This window comes from Heptranchias perlo, chromosome 25 (assembly GCF_035084215.1).
Source record: "Heptranchias perlo isolate sHepPer1 chromosome 25, sHepPer1.hap1, whole genome shotgun sequence".
In the NCBI taxonomy this organism is placed as follows: Eukaryota; Metazoa; Chordata; class Chondrichthyes; order Hexanchiformes; family Hexanchidae; genus Heptranchias; species Heptranchias perlo.
The window spans coordinates 48,354,161-48,379,135 of record NC_090349.1 but is presented as its reverse complement, the minus strand read 5'-3'; the positions used below and the strand labels follow the sequence as shown (position 1 = coordinate 48,379,135).

Genomic DNA, 24,975 nt, shown 5'->3' with positions numbered 1-24,975 from the left:
TTCCTAACACGAGGGGACAGAAATTTCCCAAAAGAAAACAAACGAAACCAGGTTCAAATACCCACACCTCAAAGTGCCAGTTTGAGTTGGGAAGTGATGCTGGACAGAGAGAGGATCCCTAGTCACTTAGCATCTCACTGCTGCACAGCCTCAGCAAGCTTCAGGGGGTGAGATTCCTGCTCCCTCTCTAGTTTGTGGCACAGGGGAAAATCTAAAAGAATGTATTTTTTAAAAAACAAGCTGGGGAAGGAGCTGAAACAGGGAACAGAAATAATTCTGAACCATGATGTGGGAGCTGTGGATTTCTGATTCAAATAACGGATTTTCCAGAGCATTAACGGCACTGTGTGTTTATTCTCAAACCAATGTGAGTATTTACAAAAAGTGATACAACAAATCTGTCAAAGAACTTTGATATAAAAAAAATATTTTCCAAATCTGTGCATATTTCAACCACAGCGCAATACATAAAGAGTTTAACACCCTGCTCCTGTCTGAACTCGCTCCTCGTGCCCTTAGATTGGCTGCAGAAGAAAAAAGTGTGAATTTTCTCACCAGCATCTCGATTATTGCAGCGATTCCAGTGGAAGCCTGAGGCAGGTAAGAGGAAGAGATTCCAATGGAAAAAGGTCCCACTGAATGATTCCTGTTCACAAGTTGGTGTCAGCTCGTCAAGTAGTTCAGTGGTGGGAGTTTTGGCTTCTTCTTCTTGGCTTTCAGGACAGGTGGCAAAGCAATTCTGAAAGCAGTCCTGAATTTAAAACAAAACATCATCACGAAATCATATAAATCATAATGAGCAAGCATTCAAAAAGAATTGAGCAACTGAACATTGAATATTACTCACTCGCACGTGGTGCAGATGGGGCTAAAGTTGCAAAATACTGATAATTAAAAGAGAAATTCATTAAAAACTAATCACTGGGCAATCAAAATTTTTTAAAAATCAAAACCGAGAAGCTGTAGTGAAACTCACTTGATAAACAGACTGAACAAACGTAACCGATTTCAATCAGATTCCGGTGGCAGAAGCAGGCGGCTCTGTAATCAACATGAACCGGAGGTGGGAGGACCAACTGGCACCTCTGCTCTGGGTCTGGTAAAAACACCCACTGAGGGGAAAAACAAATAGTCTGAACAGTTCGAAGATTACAATTTTTAAAAGCCCGCAAAAACCTCACTTAAAAGTGAGACAATGAAGCCTTCACAACGTCATTAGATTTTTGTTGGGTAAGAATATAAAGGAAAATGGATCATAGGTGGGGAAAATGGAATTGAGATACAGATCAGCCATGATCTAATTGAATGGTGGAACAGGCTCGAAGGGCTGAATAGCTTCCTCCTGTTCCTATGTTCATCAAATTACACACAAAATGCTGTAGGAGGTACAGCTGTGCACACAAAGTTTCATTTGGGACCAACGTTTTTTCATCAGGCGTCACAAAACTGACTCAGGCCCATCAACTAACCTCAGCTTTAATTCAATTGGCACAAACATAATACTCAGATTCTGAACAATCCTATTGCCACCCCAAACCCAATGGCTCCGAGTAAGTGCAATGGTGGGGGTCTGAGTGTGGGTCTGTGGGATATTTTTCCAGGTTTATTAAGTTCAAATTCACAACTGGCTTTGGTGGGATTTGAACTCTCAGCCTCTGGGTTACTGGTCCAGGACTTTCACCACCACACCACCTTACTCCCTGTGATCCACCCAGACAGGCAGTCTAACGGCCCCTAAATGGGTCAGCTACTCTAGAACAAATTGACACAATGTGGAGGCATCGGATGCTGACGTAAGGAGGAATCACAAAAAGATTGGCCCAGAATTTGCTGGAGTGGGGCATCTCGCGACCTACCCCGTTAGTTAGACTTTTTCCTGCACCCTTCGGCTCAAAAGTTTTTTGCCCTTTAACTTGCTGGAAGTGAGAGCTGAAAATGGCTCGGCGAGGGCAACGGAGGCTTAGTGAACAACAGGACCAACAGTCTATCTCCTTAACCAATGAGATTTAAGGATCAAGAAAGAAACAGTGGAACAGCGGAGAAGGAGGGTAAATTAGAGTCAAATCAGGTACAGAAAGAGAAATAAAGAGAGGGAAAGAAAGGTTGGATTAAGAGAGAGAAAAAAACAGAAAGGAAAAGAAGGAAAAAGAATTAAAAATGTAAAATTTTTTAAAATCTGTAACAACAATTTTCCACCCGCAGGAATGAGGCTCCACAGTTTAAACTGTTCCCTTTCTGGGCCAGAGAGGTTGCTTGACATTGCATTAAAAATTATCACATCGTTAAAAGGGTATTTATGCGGTTAAGTACCAGCTCCGACTTTCTGTGGCGAGTTTAATGGAACAACTAACGTACAAATCCAGCAAGTTCTTCAAAGTAACAGGGAGGTTGAGGGTGAGATGCCGTTTGAGCGGCGAAAATCGACCAGCAGGTTCTGTAGAGTCACAACTCACGGTGTGTCTCTTCTTCCCCTGAACTCGCTGGCCGGTTTGCGGATTAATGACGCCGTGCGTTGTTAACACACCGTTATTTTTCCAGCGAGATTTGGCCCAATGTCCTGAGGAAGTCACAACGATTCTTGCAATCTAGATATTTTATTTTCAATGTTGGGAGTCCTAAATAGCAAAATGTTCAGGTGTCCTATCCCCTCACCTATCCATGTACAGCAGCTCTAAACAAATCATAAAGAAGCAAATACTGTTTTTAAGTGGCTATAACTTACCAGCAGATATTGTGCAAGTGATAGCATATGTGGTATTTTTAAATATAATCCTCCAGTTATATCACAAGCCTGTAGACAAAAACAGGAGAACAATAAAACTGTTCAATAAAAGGTTTAAAAAACCCTGATGCCTGCACATCCCAGTTACTGCATTATTATATTCCAGATTGATCTGTATCAAACCAGATTCCAGCATTCAGTATTGATGGTACACAACCTCTCAGAAACAGTAACTGGAGCAGCTAAATGGTCATTTTGGTTACAGATTGCAAACCCTGGATGTAATTTGAGGCCAGTTTTTATGGACTTTAGATTTGATCAGTTGTAGCAGAGATAAAAAAAACTGAAAATCTGAAATCAAAACAGAAAATGCTAGAAATACACAGATGTGTCAGCATTAGAAAGAGAAGACAGGGTAATGTTTCGGCTGTGGCAGAGTCTGTAGCTTTGTTTCGATGAAATGTTAACCTGCCTTTTCAGATGCTATCAGGCCTGCTGTGTATTTACAGCATTTTACGTTTATACATCAATTGTAGAACAACTAACAAGTATGAATGAGCCAGATTTTCCATTCACTGACTGAAATGGCAGAACCTAGCCTTATATTTTAAAAAATATACTATTACCAGTTAGTTATTAGTGAAACACAGTAAAAATGTTTCTTCCTGGTTAAGTCACAAGCACGACCAATTTTAACACAATCAGTTGAGCAAGCTTAATCTGTGAATAATTACTTCAAAGTTACACAAACACAGGCAGTGACCAAGTGATGATTCACAACTGTAGATCTGGTTGTAAACCCACTAGATGAAGGAAAGAAGCAACTTAAACAATCTTAAAGAGAGCCATTAACAATAGGCGCATGCTTTGCTTGGCTGTTATTGTTTTCTTGTCTTTACGCTCTTCCCTTGGAGAACAGTGTGAAGGATTCACAGGCTGATTAACAGTCTGACAGGCCATGACAGTAAAGAGGAGGTAGTTGAGATACTGGATGGGCCAAAAATTGATAATGAGGAGGTATTAGAAAGGCAGGCTGTACTTAAAGTAGATAAATCACCCGGTCCGGATGGGATGCATCCGAGGTTGCTGAGGGAAGCAAGGGTGGAAATTGCAGAGGTACTGGCCATAATCTTCTAACCATCCTTAGATACGGGGATGGTGCCAGAGGTCTGGAGAATTGCAAATGTTACACCCTTGTTCAAAAAAGGGTGTACGGATAAACCCAGCAACTACAGGCCAGTCAGTTTAACCTCGGTGGTGGGAAAACTTTTAGGAACGACAATCCGGGACAAAATTAACAGTCAATTGGACAAGTGTGGATTAATTAAGGAAAGCCAGCACGGGATTTTTTAAAGGCAAATAGTGTTTAACTAACTTGATTGAGTTTTTTGATGAAGTAACAGAGGGGGTTGATGAGGGCAATGCGGTTGACATGGTGTATTTGATAAAGTGCCGCATGACAGGCTTGTCATCAAAGTTGAATAAAAGGGGCAGTGACAGCATGGATACAAAACTGGCAAAGTAACAGGAAACAGAGAATAGTGATGAACGGTTGTTTTTCGGACTGGAAGTAGATATACAGTGGTGTTCCTCAGGGGTCGGTATTAAGACCATTGCTTTTCTTGATATATATTAATGACTTGGACTTGGGTGTACAGGGCACAATTTCCAAATTTGCAGATGACACAAAACTTGGAAGTGTAGTGAACAGTGAGGAGGCTGGTGGAACGGGCAGACACGTGACAGATGAAATTTAACCAAAAATTGCAAAGTGATACAGTTCGGTAGGAAGAACGTGGAGAGACAATATAACTGAAGGGCACAATTCTAAAAGGGGTATATAGAAACAGAGAGATCTGGGGGTACATGTACACAAATCGTTGAAGGTGGCAGGGCAGGTTGAGAAAGCGGTTAAAAAAGCAAATGGGATCCTGGGCTTTATAAATAGAGGCACAGAGTACAAAAGTATGGAAGTCATGATGAACCTTTATAAAACACTGGTTCGGCCACAACTGGAGTATTGTGACCAGTTCTGGGCACCGCACGTTAGGAAAGATGTGAAGGCCTTAGAGAGGGTGCAGAAAAGACTTACTAGAATGATTGCAGGGATGAGGAACTTTAGTTACGTGGATAGACTGGAGAAGCTGGGGTTGTTCTCCTTGGAACAGAGAAGGTTGAGAGGAGATGTGATAGAGGTATTCAAAATCATGAAGGGTCTAGACAGAATATCATTGAATCATAGAAAGGTTACAGCACGGAAGGAGGCCATTCGGCCCATCAAGTCCGCGCTGGCTCTGTGCAAGAGCAATCCAGCTAGTCCCACTCCCCCACCCCACCCCATCCCCCTGCAAATTTTTTACTTTCAAGTTCTTATCCAGTTCCCTTTTGAAGGCCATGATTGAATCTGCCTCCACCACCCCCTCGGGCAGTGCATTCCAGATCCTAACCACTCGCTGTGTAAAAAAGTTTTTCCTCATATTACCTTTGGTTCTTTTGCCAATCACCTTAAATCTGTGTCCTCTGGTTCTTCACCCTTCCACCATTGGGAACAGTTTCTCTCTATCTACTCTGTCCAGACCCTTCATGATTTTGAATACCTCTAGCTTTGAAAGTCGATAAGTAGATTGGAGGACAGCTAACATTGTACCGTTGTCTAAAAACGGAGAAAGGGATAGACCGAGTAATTACAGGCCAGTCAGTCTAACCTCAGTGGTGGGCAAATTATTGGAATCAATTCTGAGGGACAGCATAAATCATCATTTAGAAAGGCACGGATTAATAAAGGACAGTCAGCATGAATTTGTTAAGGGAAGGTCGTGTCTGACTAACTTGATTGAATTTTTTGAGGAGGTAACAAGGAGGGTCGATGAGGGTAACGTGTTTGATGAAGTATGCATGGATTTTAGCAAGGCTTTTGACAAGGTCCCACATGGCCGACTGGTCAAAAAAGTGAAAGCCCATGGGATCCAAGGGAAAGTGGCTTGTTGGATCCAAAATTGGCTCAGTGGCAGGAAGTAAAAGGTAATGGTTGACTGTTGTTTTTGCGACTGGAAGGCTGTTTCCAGTGGGGTTCCGCAAGGCTCAGTACCAGGTCCCTTGCTTTTTGTGGTATATATTAATGATCTGGACTTGAATGTGGGGGGGCTTGATCAAGAAGTTTGCAGATTATACAAAAATTGGCTGTGTAGTTAATAGCGAGGAGGAAAGCTGTAGACTGCAGGAAGGTATCAAAGGACTGGTCAGGTGGGCAGAAAAGTGGCAAATGGAATTCAATCCAGAGAAATGTGAGGTAATGCATTTGGGGAGGGCAAATAAGGCAAGAGAGAACACAATAAATGTGAGGATACTGAGAGGTGTAGAGGAACAAAGGGACCTTGGAGTGCATGTCCACAGATCCCTGAAGGTAGCAGGACAGGTAGATAAGGTGGTTAAAAAGGCATACGGGATACTTTCCCTTATTAGCCGAGGCATTGAATATAAGAGCAGGGAGGTTATGCTAGAAGCACAGCTCGAGTACTGCATACAGTTCTGGACACCAAATTAAGAAATAGGAGCAGGAGTAGGCCACATGGCCCCTCGAGCCTGCTCCGCCATTCAATCAGATCATGGCTGATCTTCGACCTCAACTCCACTTTCCCGCCCGATCCCCATATCCCTCGATTCCCCTAGAGTCCAAAAATCTATCCATCGCAGCCTTGAATATACTCAACTACTCAGCATCCACAGCCCTCTGGGGTAGAGAATTCCAAAGATTCACAACCCTCTGAGTGAAGAAATTCCTCCTCATCTCAGTCTTGAATGGCCGACCCCTTATCCTGCGACTATGCCCCCTCGTTCTAGACTGTCTACCTAAGGGAAACAATCTCTCAGCATCTACCTGTCAAGTCCTCTAATAATCTTTTATGTTTCAATGAGATCACTTCTCATTCTTCTAAACTCCATTACAGGAAAGGTGTGATTGTACTAGAGGGTGCAGAGGAGATTTACGAGGATGTTGCCAGGGCTGGAGAATTTTAGCTATGAGAAAAGATTGGATAGGCTGGGGTTGTTTTCTTTGGAACATGAGGCTCAGGGGAGATTTAGTTGAGGTATATAAAATTATGACAGGACTAGATACAGTGGAAGGGAGGACCTATTTCCCTTAGCAGAGGGGTCAGTGATCAGGGGGCATAGATTTAAAGTAATTGGTAGAAGGATTAGAGGGAAGCTGAAGAGAAATTTTTTCACCCAGAGGGTGGTGGGGGTCTGGAACTCGCTGCCTGAGAGGGTGGCAGAGGCAGAAACCTTCATTACATTTAAAAAGTACTTGGATGTGTACTTGAAGTGCCGTAACCTACAGGGCTACGGACCAAGTGTTGGAAAGTGGGATTAAGCTGGAAAGCTTTTTTTTGGCCGCCAGACACGATGGGCCGAATGGCCTTCTGTGCCATAACTTTCTATGATTCTATAATTCTATCAAATCTCCTCTCAACCTTCTCTGTTCCAAGGAGAACAATCCCAGCTTCTCCAGTCTATCCACGTAACTAAAGTCCCTCATCCCTGGAATCATTCCAGTAAATCACTTCTGCACCCTCTCTAAGGCCTTCACATCTTTCCTAAAGTGCGGTGCCCAGAACTGGACACAATACTCCAGTTGTGGCCGAACCAGTGTTTTATAAAGGTTCATCATGACTTCCTTGCTTTTGTACTCTATGCCTCTATTTATAAAGCCCAGGATCCCGTATGCTTTTTTAACCACTTTCTCAACCTGCCCTGCCACCTTCAGTGATTGTGCACATATACCCCTAGATCTCTCTGTTCCTGTACTCCCTTTAGAATTGTGCCCTCTAGTTTATATTGCCTCTCCTCGTTCTTCCTGTCAAAACGTATCACGTTGCATTTTTTGCATTAAATTTCATCTGCCAGGTGTCCGCCCATGCCACCAGCCTGTCTATATCCCCTTGAAGTCTATCACTGTCCTCCTCACTGTTTACTACACTTCCAAATTTTGTGTCATCTGCAAATTTGGAAATTGTGCCCTGTACACCCAAATCCAAGTCATTAATATATATCAAGAAAAGCAGTGGTGCCAGCACCGACCCCCGGGGAACACCACTGTACACCTCCCTCCAGTCCGAAAAACAACCGTTCACCACTACTCTCTGTTTCCTGTCCCTTAGCCAATTCTGTATCCATGCTGCTACTGCCCCTTTATTCCATGGGCTTCAATCTTGATGATAAGCCTATTGTGCGGCACTTTATGAAAGTCCATATACACCACATCAACTGCATTGCCCTCATCGACCCTCTCTGTTACCTCATCAAAAAATTCTATCAAGTTAGTTAAACACAACTTGCCTTTAACAAATCCGTGCTGGCTTTCCCTAATCAATCCACACTGTCCAAGTGACTGTTAATTCTGTCCCGGATTATCGTTTCTAAAGGTTTCCCCACCACGGAGGTTAAACTGGCTGGCCTATAGTTGCTGGGTAGATAGAGAGAAACTGTTCCCATTGGCGGAATGGTCAAGAACCAGAGGACAGATTTAAGGTGATTGGCAAAAGAACCAAAGGCGATATGAGGAAAAACCTTTTACACTGCCAGAGGTTAAGATCTGGAATGCGCTGCCTGAGGGGGTGGTGGAGACAGATTCAATCATGGCTTTCAAAAGGGAATTGGATAAATAACTGAAGGGAAATAATTTGCAGGGCAACGGGAAAACGGCGAGGGAGTGGGACTAGCTGGATTGCTCTTGCTTAGAGCCGGCATGGACTCAACGGGCCGAATGGCCTCCTTCCATGCCTTAACCGTTCTATGATTCTATGTGAACATTCCTTCCATGGCCATTACCATCTTTGTACCAGCCGATAAGGGGGTTAAGTCATTTGTGGGCACCCACAATCCATACGACTCACACAAGTATCCCGCTGGACGTCCACCGAGAATTCAGGTCCGGAGCTCCGGCCTCCGCGCGCCGGGACCGCCCGGAGTGAGGGTGCGTACCCGGCACCTTCTGATCTGAGGTGGGAATGCTAACATTTAGCCTAAGGCTGGCTCCGCGTGAAGCTGGCGATGTCCAGAGATCCCAAGCCAACAGAGATCCACAATCGATGAGTCCTGCGAGTTGCTGCCTATCTCCACTTAACTTTCAATACTAAGACTTTTTCAGAAACAGCAGCATTGAATGGGGGAGAGCAGCGCAGTGAGAACACGAGTCTCCGTTTGAGAGTACCCAGCACTGCATGTCAAACATAAAAATGCCTTGACAGACTGTTCTGATACAACTGTTAGATTATTCAATCAGTTACTGTTGACACAAATGAGGAACGGCATTTTTCCAAGTGTACATAAATGAAATGACTATTGGTGTTTATATGTCGTGCTGTGATGCAGAAAGCTTTTAGTCTAGTGATGTGCGTGATTACTTACTTGCTGCAGTAACCCAGAATCAGAGTCCAAAACACATGCGTCAATCAGAATGTTCTGAAAAAAAGTGACCAAATATTTCATATTGCAATATTACAGGAATATACACTAACCTAACTATCCACTCCCTCCACCACCAGCGCACCGTGGCTGCAGTGTGTTCCATCTGCAGGATGCACTGCAGCAACTCGCCAAGACTTCATTGGCAGCACCTCCCAAATCCGCGACCTCTACCACCTAGAAGGAGAAGGGCAGCAGGTGCATGGGAACAACACCACCTGCACGTTCCCCTCCAAGTCACACACCATCCCGACTTGGAAATATATCGCCGTTCCTTCATCGTCGCAGAGTCAAAATCCTGGAACTCCCTTCCTAACAGCACTGTGGGAGAACCTTCACCACACGGACTGCAGCGGTTCGACAAGGCGGCTCACCACCACCTTCTCAAGGGCAACAAGGAATGGGTCAGATTATCGACCTAAAAGTGAAAGTGACTTCAGCACCGAAACAGTGTCTCAGATTCATAGGGATGTCATTCAAGCCTCCTTTCGGATAAAGAGGTTCCATTCAGTTCAGTTCACCACACGGACTGCAGCGGTTCAAGAAGGTGGCTCACCACCACCTTCTCAATTGGTGAGAATAAGGAGAACAAAAACTTAAAATCAGAATCTTATAACCCATTCAAATAAACACTGAGTAAGGAGCTACCTTGGGGGAGGAGGGACTTGTAATCATGGGAATGAAAAGAGTAAAAATGACCACAAGGACAAAGCCATCTCTTTGGTTTCCAGCCCTCCCCCTCCCTCATACACTCAACTGAAATAAGACACCAGCTCAAACCAGGAAAGAAAAGTAAGAGGTGGAGAGTGTTGCTTTTGTTGTTAGAGCCCAGGGGGAATCGAGGCACTATCCTGCACTAAACACTCCCTCCCCCAACCAGCATGAACAGTATGTGCAGGAGCAACGGGCTCTCCCTAAACATCATAAGACTCCACTTGATAATCTCCACCTCCCTTTTCAATGAAGATACTAAGCTTAACTTCTCTCCATTCATAGTCTGCACTTTGTTCTGCTGCCCCTGAGTGAAGCCTTGAGCATTTAAAATTCTATCCAAGTATGATTTGTAGGATTTAAGCATAACTGGAAGGGGATTTTTAAAAGTGTGGGTGGGGGTATGATAAATAAAACAACACTAAAGATAGAATAAGCAATTTGTCCATATATCTGATCTCATTTATTCACACTCATTACATCACACAAATAAAATGTAAAATTAGGGATGGGCAATAAATGCTAGCTATTCATATTTTATTATATGAATGAATAAAGAAAGAAAGAATGCACTCCACAGTCTGAGGTACAAACTCTACAGGTCAATTGTATAAATAAGGGAGAACAGCATGGTACCCATGGGCTGGTGTACATCGCGTTATTAGTACCCAGGAGAAGCCCCCACCCAAAACAGGAAGTCATTCATTGTTTACTGGGGTTTTCTGAGGTATAATTAACAAGGGGTCTGCAACGAAAAAAAGGAATTATGTTTTTTTTTTAAAAACATAATAACAGCTAATGTTTCCAACGGCGGTAATTAGCTATAAAACAGAGCTTGTAAATTCCCCTTGGGGGCTGAATGTGTAAATGCACCAGGCACTGTGGTACTGATCTACACGACCAGCAGCTTCCTGTGTTGGATTCCTAGTCTGTGCTGAGAGAATTTATGTTTGAGCTGCACCTCTACGACTTCCTCCTGCTTCCCTAAGCACAGCAGGAGGGTGAAAATAATCTGCAAATGTTTGATTCATTTTTGTAAGTAACAAAAGCAAATCTTGTCTATTTACTGGGTGTCAGCCCTTGCTCAATGGGTAGCACTCTCGTCTCTGAGTCAGAAGATTGAGGGTTTGAGCCCCACTACAGAGACTTGACCACATAATCTAGGCTGACACTCTCAGTACAGTACTGAGGGAGTGCTGCACTGTCGGAGGCGCCATCTTTCAAATGTGTCGTTAAACCGGGGCCCCGTCTGCCCTCCCAGGTGGATGTGAAAGATCCAGTGGCACTATTCAAAGTGTCCTGGCTTAGTATTTATCCTTCAATCGATATCACTAAAACAGATGATCTGGTCATTATCACATTGCTGTTTATGGGATCTTGCTGTGTGTAAATTGACTGCTGTATTTCCTACATTACAACACTTCTAAAGTATTTCATTGGCTGTAAAGCGCTTTGGGACATCCTGAGGACATGAAAGGCACTATAGAAATGCAAATCTTTCCTTTTATTCCCTATCCCCAAAAATTAAAAAAATTTAAATTTCTTTCGTTGTATAAAGCTATTATTAGTGTATTAGACATGAAAAAATATGGTGCTGATAATCTACCTGTTTCTGTGCTGCGAAGATCACATTCATAAAATTCATATATTGAGCAGCAGAATCCTCGGCAGCTTTAATAACCTGTGGGAAAGAACGAGTGGTTATAAACTGAACTGGTATCAGCACTGCATTGTACTATTAGGTGGTAAAGGTTTAGATACAGCGAACAAATATGGCAGGTTTCTTTGTAACCTTTAATGAAAGTTCTCAGTCTCCTTCCCCAATTCATTGTGTTTCCATCCCACGCTACAGCCACCAGGCAGGCGGGAAGTCTGCTTCCAGACCCCTGCGCATCCACTCCTGGGCTGCCTGCTGAGAGATGTACTGACACCCCAAGTCGATCTCTCCCTTGTCACAGGAAGACACCACGATTCAGATCAAAGGAGGGTGAATTAAACCTCCATCCTCCCCCTCCTTGGCGGCGGCAGCAGCACAGTATCGCTCCACCCCTTAAAAAAAAAAGTGACAAACTCTGAAACAGTAGCTACAGAACACTTACCAGTATTCGCGATTTCACTTCATGTCCAGCTGTATTTTATGAAAAAAAAGAGAAAACTTTTTTGTAACGAGTCTTAAGCTGCAATTTACAAAACACTTTCAGAACTGTTCCTGAATCTGTGCACCGTCAACCCCTATCATCATACCTCTCGCTCATTTAGAATATTAAGACTAAAATTAACTTGCACATGAAATGTCATAGGAAGAGGAGTAGGCCATTCAGCCCCTCGAGCCTGTTCCGCCATTCAATTAGATCATGGCTGATCTGTATCTTATCTCCGTTTACCCGCCTTGGTTCAGTGACCCTTAATCCCCTTACCTAACAAAAATCTATCAATCTCAGTTTTGAAATTTTCAATTGACCCCCAGCCTCAACAGCTTTTTGGGGGACAGAGTTCCAGATTCCCACTCCCCTTTGTGTGAAGAAGTGCTTCCTGATTTCACCCCTAAACGGCCTAGCTCTAACTTTAAGGTTATGCCCCCTTGTTCTGGACTCTCCCACCAGAGGAAATAGTTTCTCTCTATCTACCCTATCAATTCCTTTAATCAACTTATTTAGCACTTTGCAGGTCTCAAGGTGCAGACTTAACTCTCATTCAGTGACCATGAATTGGAACCCCAGCCTCAGCTGCCACTCAAATCCAGGTGCCTTTAAATGTTAACATAAGAAACAGGAGCAGGAGTAGGCGATACGGCCCCGCGAGCCTGCTCTGCCATTCAATAATATGTCTGATCTTCGACCTCAACTCCACTTTCCCGCCTGATTCCCAAATCCCTTGATTCCCTTAGAGTTCAAAAATCTACCCATCTCAGCCTTGAATATACTCAACAACTGAGCATCCACAGCCCTCTGGGGCAGTGAATTCCAAAGATTCACAACCCTCTGAGTGAAGAAATTCCTCAACTCAGTCCTAAATGGCCGACCCCTTATCCTGAGACTATGACCCCCAGTTCTAGACTCTCCAGCCAGGGGAAACAGTCTCTCAGCATCCACCCTGTAAAGCCCCCTCAGAATCTTATATGTTTGTATGAGATCACCTCTCATTCTTCTAAACTCCATTGAGTATAGGCCCATCCTACTCAATATTGTGACTATTTTTGGCAGGATTCTATAATTCACCACCTCCTCCATTAGCGGGGAGAGTGAATTGTTTCAGGCTGACATCAGAAAGCAGTTGAGATTTGTTAAATTGATCTTTGTTTTCAGTGAATTAACTAAATCTGCATTCTAGAGTTTGTAGCAGGTGGTCATTATTGGCTAAGAAAAGCAATACTCACATCAGTAAACACACGTACCTTCTAGCTCCTTATTCACCTTGTGAATATCTTATTTCAGAAGTGTTAAGAAAAAATACCAACAGTTAGGACAGAGACAGATTGATCAGAAACATTCCTTGTGACAATGGAGAATTAAAAAGCCAACATCCATCAATAAATTAACCTAGAAAACTGATGCATTTTCATCACAGACTTCACTGAAAACAGAGCAAACACCCAAAACATGCTGGTTAATTGTCAGAGGGAATTCTTTTCGCGGGGACCTGATGGATGAATGACTTGCATCAGTACAATCGTATTAACATGTTTCAACTTTAGATCTAAAATACAAAAAAACAAAATTATTTTATTTCTCTATTAATGTTTTGTCATTTTAACAACGACTGCCAGCAAATCCTAGCTCTTTTTGCTAGTGTTAAGAGATAAACTGACAATATATTCACTGGAGAAATAATTTCAAATAATGTAACTATGGGGCAAGATTCCTGCTGGACAGCATTTACACAACGACCTGTATTAAAAAAAACATATTTACAATTTTGCTGTAAAATAGCAATCAGCAAAATCTCCCCTGTATGGTAAGTAATGACACCCTGCAAATTATGGGTGGGTAACTAGTGAAAATCTGCAATTTACGGGCAGATAACTAGTGAAATCCTGCAACTTATTGGCAGATAACGAGTGAAAACATTGCAAACGTGCCCGTAACGTAACTAACACAAGAAATCGCAATGGTTTCGAAGTAACTCCTGGTGCAAGGATACAACAAAGTGCTTTTGCAAGTGATCCCGCCATCAAGGTTTCTGTTAGATGGGCTCTCACTTCAGCTGCAACACAGAAGAGGAAGATGTCACCTACACCATCCGTGCCCCAACTCCCAGGCAGAAGGACGTGTCGTCACATTTCATGTGTTATCGGCATATCTGAGGCCAAAGTCCAGCAAGACACTTACTCTTTGCCATTAGATCTTTGATTTCCTCGGTGATGATGTCATTTCCTATGGCCAGGAGTTCATATTTACCATCCTTACTACCAGAAAAAGAAGATTCTGAAGCACTGGTGTCACCATTTTCCAAAAAACTGCCCGATTTCCAGTGTTTAACCGGATACAGGAAGCGGCTGCAGGAACGAAAAGAATAAAACTTTGGAGCACATTTGTATTGCGGCCTTGGGGAAACCAGTGGTGAGGTACACAAATATGGTTGTAAGGTAAGTTACCAAGAAGCAAATGAGCTCTTGCACAGATCCTTACCTCTCCTGACTGTGACTTGCTATAATAGCGAGTCTGTTGCTGCGGCTCATCACTAAGTGCGAGTTTCCCATCACCATCACTGCATCCATGCATTTCGACAGGGTGAACTGTGAAACAACAATTGAAACCCTCCCGTATAAATTTTGTAAACACATCAATTAAAGGTGGAATAAATACAGAGAATGCTGAAGATACACAACATCACAAGTCAGTTAATATCTTGGGTGTGGACCCTCAGGCCTAATTTAAGGGTGGATTTAGTTCCGCAGCATCAGTTCTAAATTGCTCAGAGGATCGGTCTCTCCCCATTCCCCTAAAGCGAATTAAAGTTCCAGTTGCCTATCCCATGAAAATGTGCACAAAAGCCGGCACAAAAGGTACACAATCAAATAACACACCAACTCTTAGAAGAGATTTTGTATTTTCAGGGAATCATTAATAGCTTTTTTTGGTGCCAATTTCTGCCTGGGACACCAGCTCCTGATGGGATATAGTTCCAGGCACCCTCCTTGTTTCACATGCAAGCCTCGACACTCACTGTAGGCAGACTGTTTAACCACAAGAGGCATCACCCAGCATCCACTTCCAGCAAGGGTTACTAGACAGCAATCGGAAGCGGGAAAACTTGCTGATTTTGTAGGAGCCCTACTAGCACCAGCTGAGATTACTTAACTCCATTTATACAGCACCTTTAACACTGAAACACATTTCAATGCACTTCACAGAGGCAAAGCCGAAAAAGTAGTCATCAGGAGGCGTGACCAGAAACTTGGTCAAAGAAATGGATTTTAAGGAGGTAAATCTAAACTTACTACAGAACGGGGAATATTGTGGATGAGGGAGAGGGATATAGGTGCTGGGGAATGGAACCAACTCCCAGGTCAAGTATAGCGCAGCCAGATGCAGAATAAAGCTCCTTCTACTCTGTCCCAACAACCTGTCTCGTCCACAACCTCATCAACGTACCCTACCATACCAGTGGGACATCCCTGTCCCATCCTGTGGTGCCTTAGTGCCAAATTAGGTAGAGTTTTGTGTGTCCTAAGTCCATGCCCACCAGTAACTGCATTGAGACGGCCAAACGCATTTCACATGGGACCTTCCCAGCCAGTAGACAGAGGCTTTCCTCCCATCAGTCTGGGTTGGATTTGAACTTTGATCCCAGAGGTGAAAGGCCACCAGTTACCCCCATCGCTTACTTTTTAAAATCAGATTACAACCGAGTCTCACACTGTATCAGACATCAATACAATCACCAACTCTGTCAAACTCCAGCCAAAATATGGAATAATTGCAACAAGACTATTGAAACAGCTCAAGAATGTTACCAGATGTCAAGCTTATATAGCAGCTTCACGTTTTCACAGGATCCAGTAGCGCTGAGGAGCTGGATGATTGAAGCAAAGAATAAAAAGTGTGAAACACAGCAACTTCCTATGGTGTTTTAAGTTTCACAGTCTCTATTCTCTAATAAGAAAAACTGCAAATCTGAAATTGAAACAGAAAATGCAGGAAATACAAAGCTGGTCCAAAATTCACCAAGATGATCCCAGGAACGAAAGGCTTTAACTATGAGGAAATACGAGAGGAACTTGGGCTCACAGAGATGGTTAAGCGGAGATCTGATAGAGATGCTCAAAATTATGAGGGTTTTTGATGAGGTAAATAGGGTAAATCTATTCTTTGCTTCAATCATCCAGCTCCTCAGCATTACTGGATCCTGTGAAAACATGTACCATAGAAGAATCATAGAATGGTTACACAGAAAGCGGCCATTTGGCCCATCGTGCCTGTACCAGCTCTGTGTAAAAGCAATCCAGTTAGTCCCATTCCCCCACTCTTTCCCCGTGGCCCTGCAAATTTTTTCTCTTCCTGCCGGCGCGGACACGATGGGCCGAATGGTCCCCTTCTATGCTGTATCTTTTCTTTGGTTCTAAGTATTTATCCAATTCCTTTTTGAAAGCCACAATTGAATCTGCTTCCACCACCCTTTCAGGCAGTGCATTCCAGATCATAACCACTCGCTGCGTAAAAAGTTTTTTCTCATGTCGCCTTTGGTTCTTTTGCCAACCACCTTAAATCCATGTCCTCTGGTTCTCAACCCTTCCACCAATGGGAACAGTTTCTCTTTATTTACTTTATCTAAACCCTTAATGATTTTGAACACTTCTATCAAATCTCCTCTTAATAGAAGTGTTCAAAATGTAGCTGCTATATAAGCTTGACATCTGGTAACATTCGTGAGCTGTTTCAATAGTCTTGTTGCAATCATTCCATATTTTGGCTGGAGTTTGGTGGAGTTGTTGGTTGTGTTGATGTCTGGTACAGTGAGATATTCGGTTGTAATCTGATTTAACAATTAAGCAATGGGGTAACCGGTGATGGGATGAAGGCCTCTGTCTACTCGTTGAAAAGGTCCCATGTGAAATGAATTTGTAACTAGACGATATCAAAAGATCATAGGAATTGCTAGAGGAAAGTGACCAGAGTCCATCTAGTCCAACTTCTACCATCCTGGTAGTTGCATGATACGACGATAATGGAGTTGTTATCTAATCGCAGCAATCAATCTCTATCAATTAGTCTCCAACAGACCCAGATGTGAGGTGAGAAACATCTCTGAGAACCACAGGTCCAAAGCCACCTGTTCCTCCAAGCATGCTACACTTACCACGCCATGTCTCAAATTACTGTATCCCAAAATATTATTTTTTGAAAGAAATCTCTCTCATTTGCATTTGAATAAAACAATACTATCTGCTTCTTCCTTGTATGTTTCCTGCTCTCATTACCTGGGATTCGTTCAGAATCTGCTGGCCCCACCAAATAGGGTTGACATCCACCACTATAACAAGGAGGCTGATGTCCTCATCTGTGTGAAATAAAGGAGGAAAAGAGGATCAATAACCTGTTGCTGGTGCGGATTATTTCAAGTCTTATGAAGGCAACAGAAGCTTTTCAAATCCACGTGCTTGCATGATGTTAGTGAGTCAACTGATATTATTCGAAGTGACTGCCAATGCATGCCGAGAAAAAGGACGTTTACAGGTGATATTTGTTGGGAGAAGAAGATAATTAAAAGCTGTTCTCAGAGATTAAGGCCCATTGAAGACGTGCCCCTAAATCCAATTAGCAAATGTGAATCCAAGTAGCCCCAGGACTGGTTACTGGAGACCCTACAACACTCTATGAACTCTGCATTCCTCCAAGTCTGGCCTCTTGCACATCCCCGAATTCCCTCGCCTCACCATTGGTGGCTATGTCATCAGCCATCTAGGCCCAAAGCTTTGGATTTCCCTCCCGAAACACCTCTCTCCTCCTTTATGACCTACCTTTGACCAAGCTTTTGGTCACCTGTCCTAATGTCTCCTTCTTTAGCTCGTTTGAATTTTTGTCTTGATAATACTCCTGTGGAGCATCTTGGGACATTTTACTATGTTAAAGGCGCTATATAAATGCACGTTGTTTTATGCCAGTTGCTTTTTTAAAAACACAAACTCCATTTTGCTGAATTCAGCAAAGCCACTTGAGGCTTTCCACAACTAGTGGACAACGTAGTGCCTCTGTGATACAAACAACAATATTGTGATTCAGAATTACAGTTTCTTTAGTTAATTAGACTATGTCTAAATCAGGTGGAAGCTGTGGCTCAGTGAGTAGCAGTCTCACCTCTGAGTCAGAAGCTCTTGCATTCAAGCCCCACTCCAGACACTTGAGTCTATAATCCAGGCTGACACTTCGAGTGCAGTACTAAGGGAGTGCCGCCCTTGGGATCAGACGGTAAACCAAGGCCCCGTCTGCCCTCTCAGGTGGGTGTAGAAGATCCCAAGGCACTATTTTGGAGAAGAGCAGGGAGTTCTCCCCGGTGTCCTGGCCAATATTTATCCTTCAACCAACATTACTAGAAGAGACTATCTGGTCATTTATCACATTGCTGTTTGTGAGATCTTGCTGTGTGCAAATTGACTGCCGTGTTTCCTACACAGCAACAGTGACTACACTTCAAAAGTGCCATTTTGATGGTAGTGATCATAATTCAGTCAGATTTAGCATAGTTATGGAAAAGGACAAAGACAGAACAGGAGTAAAAGTTCTAAATTGGGGAAAGGCCAATTTTACTAAGCTGAGATGTGATTTGGCAAAAGTGGACTGGAAACAGCTACTTGAAGGTAAATCAGTGTCAGAACAGTGGGAAGCATTCCAGGAGGAGACAGTGAGAGTTCAGAGCAAAGATATGTTCCCACAAAGAAAAAGGGTGAGACTCCCAAATCTAGAGCCCCCTGGATGTCAAGGAGCATACAGGGTAGGATAAGGCAAAAAAGGAAGCTTATGTCAGATGTCGAGAGTTCAATACTGTAGAAAGCCTAGAGGAGTATAGTAAGTGCAGGGGTGAAATTAAAAAGGAAATTAGGAAAGCAAAGAGGGAGCATGAAAAAATATTGGCAAGTAAAATCAAGGAAAACCCAAAGATGTTTTATAAATACATAAAGAGCAATAAGATAACTAAGGAAAGAGTAGGGCCTATTCGAGGCCAAAAAGGTAACCTGTGTGTGGAGGCGGAAGACAGGGTATGGTTATTAATGAGTGCTTTGCATCTGTCTTCACGAAAGAGGGAGACGACGCAGGCACAGTAGTTAAGGAAGAGGAGTGTGAAGTATTGAACGGGATAAACAGAGTGAGAGAGGAAGCGTTAAGGGGATTAGCATCTTTGAAAGTAGATAAATCGCCAGGCCCGGATGAAATGTAACCCAGGCTCTTAAGAGAAGCAAGGGAAGAAATAGCAGAGGCTCTGACCATCATTTTCCAACCTTCTCTGGTGACAGGCGTGGTGCCGGAAGACTAGAGGACTGCTAACGTTGTATCGTTGTTTAAGAAGGGAGAAAAGAAAAGACCAAATAATTATAGGCCAATCAGCCTAACCTCATTGGTGGGCAAATTATTGGAAAAAAATTCTGAGGGACAGTACTAATCGTCATTTAGAAAGGCACGGATTAAACAAAGACAGTCAGCATGGATTTGTTAAGGGAAGGTCGTGTCTGACTAACTTGATTGAATTTTTTGTGGAGGTAACAAGAAGGTTTGAGGAGGGTAGCATGTTTGATGTAGTCTACATGGATTTTAGCACAGCTTTTGACAAGGTTCCACATGGCAGACTGATCAAAAAAGTAAAAGCCCATGGGATCCAAGAGAAAGTGGCAAGTTGGATCCAAAATTGGCTCAGTGGCAGGAAGCAAAGGGTAATGGTCGTCGGGTGTTTTTGGGACTGGAAGGCTGTTTCCAGTGGGGCCCCTTGCTTTTTGTGGTATATATAAATGATTTGGACTTAAATGTAGGGGGCATGATTAAGAAGTTTGCAGATGATACAAAAATTGGCCATGTGATTGATAGTGAGGAGGAAAGCTGTACACTGCAGGCACATATCAATGGACTGGTCAGGTGGGCCGAAAAGTGGCAAATGAAATTCAATCTGGAGAGGTGTGAGGTAATGCATTTGGGGAGGGCAAACAAGGGAAGGGAATACACAATAAATGGGAGGATACTGAGAGGTGTAGAGCAACAAAGGGACCTTGGAGTGCATGTCCACAGATCCCTGAAAGTAGCAGGATAGGAGCAGGGAGGTTATGCTGGAACTGTATAAAACATTGGTTAGGCCACAGCTTGAGTACAGTTCTGGTCACCACATTACAGGAAAGATGTGACTGCACTAGAGAGGGTACAGAGGAGATTTACGAGGATGTTGCCAGGGCTGGAGAATTTTAGCTATGAGAAAAGATTGGATAGGCTGGGGTTGTTTTCTTTGGAACAAATGAGGCTGAGGGGAGATTTAATTGAGGTGTATAAAATTATGACGGGACTAGATAGAGTGGATAGGGAGAAACAATTTCCCTTAGCAGTGAGGTCAATAACCAGGGGGCATAGATTTAAAGTAGTTGATAGAAGGATTAGAGGGGAGCTGAGGAAAAATGTTTTCACCCAGAGGGTGGTGGGGGTCTGGAACTCACTGCCTGAGAGGGTGGGAGAGGCAGAAACCCTCAACTCATTTAAAAAGTACCTGGATGTGCACCTGAAGAGCTGTAACCCACAGGGCTACGGACCAAGTGCTGGAAAGTGGGATTTAGTTTTATTATTAGCTCGTGGGATGGGGGCGTCCCTGGTGGGCCAGCATTTATTGCCCTAATTAATGTGGAGAGCTCTTTTCCAGCCGGCACGGACGCGATCTCTATGATTCTATGAAGTACTTCATTGGCTGTAAAGCGTTGGGATGTCCTGAGGTGGTGAAAGGCGCTCAATAAATTCATGGGGCACTGGTGGAGCGGATGGTGACGGTCCTTCTTCACAAGCCTCAATAAAATACAAAGCGCAGAGCCGCGTCTCACCATTTTATTGTAAATTTGCGGATTGTTTGGTACAGATACTAAACCCTCAGCATCCGCCCCGGGAATTCAATACAAATAAAACATTGAAAGAACCCCCCGGGTCCCTCCCCCCACCGGGTCCCGGTCCCTCTCCCCCTCTCCCTCTCCCTCTCCCCCCCCCCACCCGGGTCCCGGTCCCTCTCCCCTCCTCCCTCCCCCCCCCCCGGGTCCCGGTCCCTCTCCCCCCCGGGTCCCGGTCCCTCTCCCCCCCGGGTCCCGGTCCCTCTCCCCTCCTCCCCCCCCCTCCCACCGGGTCCCGGTCCCTCTCCCCTCCTCCCCCCCCCCCCCCCCGGGTCCCGGTCCCTCTCCCCCCCGGGTCCCGGTCCCTCTCCCCCCCCCCCCGGGTCCCGGTCCCTCTCCCCCCCCCCCCCGGGTCCCGGTCCCTCTCCCCCCCCCCCCCCCGGGTCCCGGTCCCTCTCCCCCCCCCCCCCGGGTCCCGGTCCCTCTCCCCCCCCCCCGGGTCCCGGTCCCTCTCCCCCCCCCCCCGGGTCCCGGTCCCTCTCCCCCCCCCCCGGGTCCCGGTCCCTCTCCCCCCCCCCCCGGGTCCCGGTCCCTCTCCCCTCCCCCCGGGTCCCGGTCCCTCTCCCCTCCCCCCGGGTCCCGGTCCCTCTCCCCTCCCCCCGGGTCCCGGTCCCTCTCCCCTCCCCCCGGGTCCCGGTCCCTCTCCCCTCCCCCGGGTCCGGGTCCCTCTCCCCTCCCCCCGGGTCCGGGTCCCTCTCCCCTCCCCCCGGGTCCGGGTCCCCTCCCCCCGGGTCCGGGTCCCCTCCCCCCGGGTCCGGGTCCCCCTCCCCCCGGGTCCGGGTCCCCCCCCCCCCGGGTCCGGGTCCCCCCCCCCCGGGGTCCGGGTCCCTCTCCCCCCGGGTCCGGGTCCCTCTCCCCCCCCCCCCCCCGGGTCCGGGTCCCCCCCCCCCGGGGTCCGGGTCCCCCCCCCCCGGGTCCGGGTCCCTCTCCCCCCCCCCCCCCCGGGTCCCTCTCCCCCCCCCCCCCCCCCCGGGTCCGGGTCCCTCCCCCCCCCCCCCCCCGGGTCCGGGTCCCTCTCCCCCCCCCCCCCCCGGGTCCGGGTCCCTCTCCCCCCCCCCCCCCCGGGTCCGGGTCCCTCTCCCCCCCCCCCCCCGGGTCCGGGTCCCTCTCCCCCCCCCCCCCCCGGGTCCCCCCCCCCGGGTCCGGGTCCCTCTCCCCCCCCCCCCCGGGTCCGGGTCCCTCTCCCCCCCCCCCCCCCCGGGTCCGGGTCCCTCTCCCCCCCCCCCCCCCGGGTCCCCCCCCCCGGGTCCGGGTCCCTCTTCCCCCCCCCCCCCCCCCCGGGTCCGGGTCCCTCTTCCCCCCCCCCCCCCCCGGGTCCGGGTCCCTCTTCCCCCCCCCCCCCCCCGGGTCGCTCTCCCCCCCCGGGTCCGGGTCCCTCTCCCCCCCCCCCCCCCGGGGTCCGGGTCCCTCTCTCCCCCCCCCCCCCCCCGGGGTCCGGGTCCCTCTCCCCCCCCCGGGGTCCGGGTCCCTCTCCCCCCCCCCCGGTCCGGGTCCCTCTCTCCCCCCCCCCCCCCCCCGGGGTCCGGGTCCCTCTCCCCCCCCCCCCCGGGTCCGGGTCCGGGTCCGGGTCCCCCCCCCCCCGGGGTCCGGGTCCCTCTCTCCCCTCCCCCCCGGGGTCCGGGTCCCTCTCTCCCCCCCCCCCCGGGGTCCGGGTCCCTCTCTCCCCCCCCCCCCCGGGGTCCGGGTCCCTCTCTCCCCCCCCCCCCCGGGGTCCGGGTCCCTCTCTCCCCCCCCCCGGGTCCGGGTCCGGGTCCCCCCCCCCCCGGGGTCCGGGTCCCCCCCCCCGGGTCCGGGTCCCCCCCCCCCGGGGTCCGGGTCCCTCTCTCCCCTCCCCCCCGGGGTCCGGGTCCCTCTCTCCCCCCCCCCCCCGGGTCCGGGTCCCTCTCTCCCCCCCCCCCCCGGGGTCCGGGTCCCTCTCCCCCCCCCGGGTCCGGGTCCGGGTCCCCCCCCCCCCCGGGGTCCGGGTCCCCCCCCCCGGGGTCCGGGTCCCTCTCTCCCCCCCCCCCCCCCGGGGTCCGGGTCCCTCTCTCCCCCCCCCCCCCCCCGGGTCCGGGTCCCTCTCCCCCCCAACCGGGTCCGGGTCCGGGGCCCCCCCCCCCCGGGGTCCGGGCCCCCCCCCCCCGGGGTCCGGGGCCCCCCCCCCCCGGGGTCCGGGTCCCCCCCCCCGGGGTCCGGGTCCCTCTCTCCCCTCCCCCCCCCCCCCGGGGTCCGGGTCCCTCTCTCCCCTCCCCCCCCCCCCCGGGGTCCGGGTCCCTCTCTCCCCTCCCCCCCCCCCCCCGGGGTCCGGGTCCCTCTCTCCCCTCCCCCCCCCCCCCGGGGTCCGGGTCCCTCTCTCCCCTCCCCCCCCCCCCCGGGGTCCGGGTCCCTCTCTCCCCTCCCCCCCCCCCCCGGGGTCCGGGTCCCTCTCTCCCCTCCCCCCCCCCCCCGGGGTCCGGGTCCCTCCCCCCCCCCCCCCGGGGTCCGGGTCCCTCTCTCCCCTCCCCCCCCCCCGGGGTCCGGGTCCCTCTCCCCCCCCCCCCGGGTCCGGGTCCCTCTCCCCCCCCCCCGGGTCCGGGTCCGGGTCCGGGTCCCCCTCCCCCCCCCCGGGGTCCCTCTCTCTCCCCCCCCCCCCCCCGGGGTCCCTCTCTCCCCTCCCCCCCCCCCGGGGTCCGGGTCCCTCCCCCCCCCCCCCCCGGGTCCGGGTCCCTCTCCCCCCCCCCCGGGTCCGGGTCCGGGTCCCCCCCCCCCCCGGGGTCCGGGTCCCCCCCCCCCGGGGTCCGGGTCCCTCTCTCCCCCCCCCCCCCCGGGGTCCGGGTCCCTCTCTCCCCCCCCCCCCCCGGGGTCCGGGTCCCTCTCCCCCCCCAACCGGGTCCGGGTCCGGGTCCGGGGGCCCCCCCCCCCCGGGGTCCGGGGGCCCCCCCCCCCGGGGTCCGGGTCCCTCTCTCCCCTCCCCCCCCCCCCCCCGGGGTCCGGGTCCTCTCTCCCCTCCCCCCCCCCCCCCCGGGGTCCGGGTCCCTCTCTCCCCTCCCCCCCCCCCCCCGGGGTCCGGGTCCCTCTCTCCCCTCCCCCCCCCCCGGGGTCCGGGTCCCTCTCTCCCCTCCCCCCCCCCCCCCGGGTCCGGGTCCCTCTCTCCCCTCCCCCCCCCCCCCGGGGTCCGGGTCCCTCTCTCCCCTCCCCCCCCCCCCCCGGGGTCCGGGTCCCTCCCCCCCCCCCCCCGGGGTCCGGGTCCCTCCCCCCCCCCCCGGGGTCCGGGTCCCTCCCCCCCCCCCCCGGGGTCCGGGTCCCTCTCTCCCCTCCCCCCCCCCCCCGGGGTCCGGGTCCCTCTCCCCCCCCCCCGGGTCCGGGTCCGGGTCCGGGTCCGGGTCCCCCTCCCCCCCCCCGGGGTCCCTCTCTCTCTCCCCCCCCCCCCCCGGGGTCCCTCTCTCCCCTCCCCCCCCCCCGGGGTCCGGGTCCCTCCCCCCCCCCCCGGGGTCCCTCTCTCCCCTCCCCCCCCCCCGGGGTCCGGGTCCCTCCCCCCCCCCCCGGGTCCGGGTCCGGGTCCCTCTCCCCCCCCCCGGGTCCGGGTCCGGGTCCGGGTCCCTCTCCCCCCCCCCCGGGTCCGGGTCCGGGTCCCTCTCCCCCCCCCCCGGGTCCGGGTCCGGGTCCGGGTCCCGGTCCCCCTCCCCCTCCCCTCCCCCCCCCCCCCCCCGGGGTCCCTCTCTCTCCCCCCCCCCCCCCCGGGGTCCCTCTCTCCCCCCCCCCGGGGTCCGGGTCCCTCTCTCCCCCCCCCGGGGTCCGGGGTCCGGGTCCGGGTCCGGGTCCCTCTCCCCCCGGCCCGGTCTCCCGCCACTCACCGTCCGCCATCGCTCCGCACCGCCGCTTCCGGCTGTCCTGCTCTGGTGCCACATTGAAATAGAACCGTGTCTCCACAGACCCGTCACCTCGAATGCATGAAACAAAGTTTCCTTGAAAACTGTGTCATCGCTGACATTCAAATCGGTCCGTTTGGGATTTTTTTTATTTAAACAGATATCAGATGAGACCGTGGAAATAA

At 49.7% G+C, this 24,975-nt stretch overlaps 1 protein-coding gene across 1 annotated transcript; it reads right to left on the bottom strand.

Moving 5' to 3' along the window:
- Window positions 1-334: 334 nt before the first annotated feature.
- Window positions 335-24,876, bottom strand: gtf2h3 (general transcription factor IIH, polypeptide 3). The gene is made up of 13 exons (XM_068006248.1): window positions 24,776-24,876; window positions 17,319-17,398; window positions 14,527-14,633; window positions 14,227-14,393; window positions 14,039-14,101; window positions 13,293-13,322; window positions 11,998-12,026; window positions 11,505-11,579; window positions 9,131-9,184; window positions 2,723-2,791; window positions 977-1,112; window positions 848-884; window positions 335-751 (listed from the first exon to the last, which is right to left on the bottom strand). The coding sequence occupies exons 1-13, from the start codon at window positions 24,783-24,785 to the stop codon at window positions 664-666; spliced, it is 945 nt and encodes a 314-aa protein (XP_067862349.1). The 5' UTR covers window positions 24,786-24,876; the 3' UTR covers window positions 335-663.
- Window positions 24,877-24,975: the final 99 nt, after the last annotated feature.

What these genes read in the sequence shown, in the direction of transcription:
- gtf2h3 (XM_068006248.1), bottom strand. An exon ending in CAAAGATCTAATGGCAAAGA is followed by an intron (nt 14,102 to 14,226) that starts GTAAGTGTCTTG and finishes TCTGTGTTGCAG; the next exon opens with CTGAAGTGAGAGCCCATCTA. An exon ending in CCCATCTGCACCACGTGCGA is followed by an intron (nt 752 to 847) that starts GTGAGTAATATT and finishes TTTTAAATTCAG; the next exon opens with GACTGCTTTCAGAATTGCTT.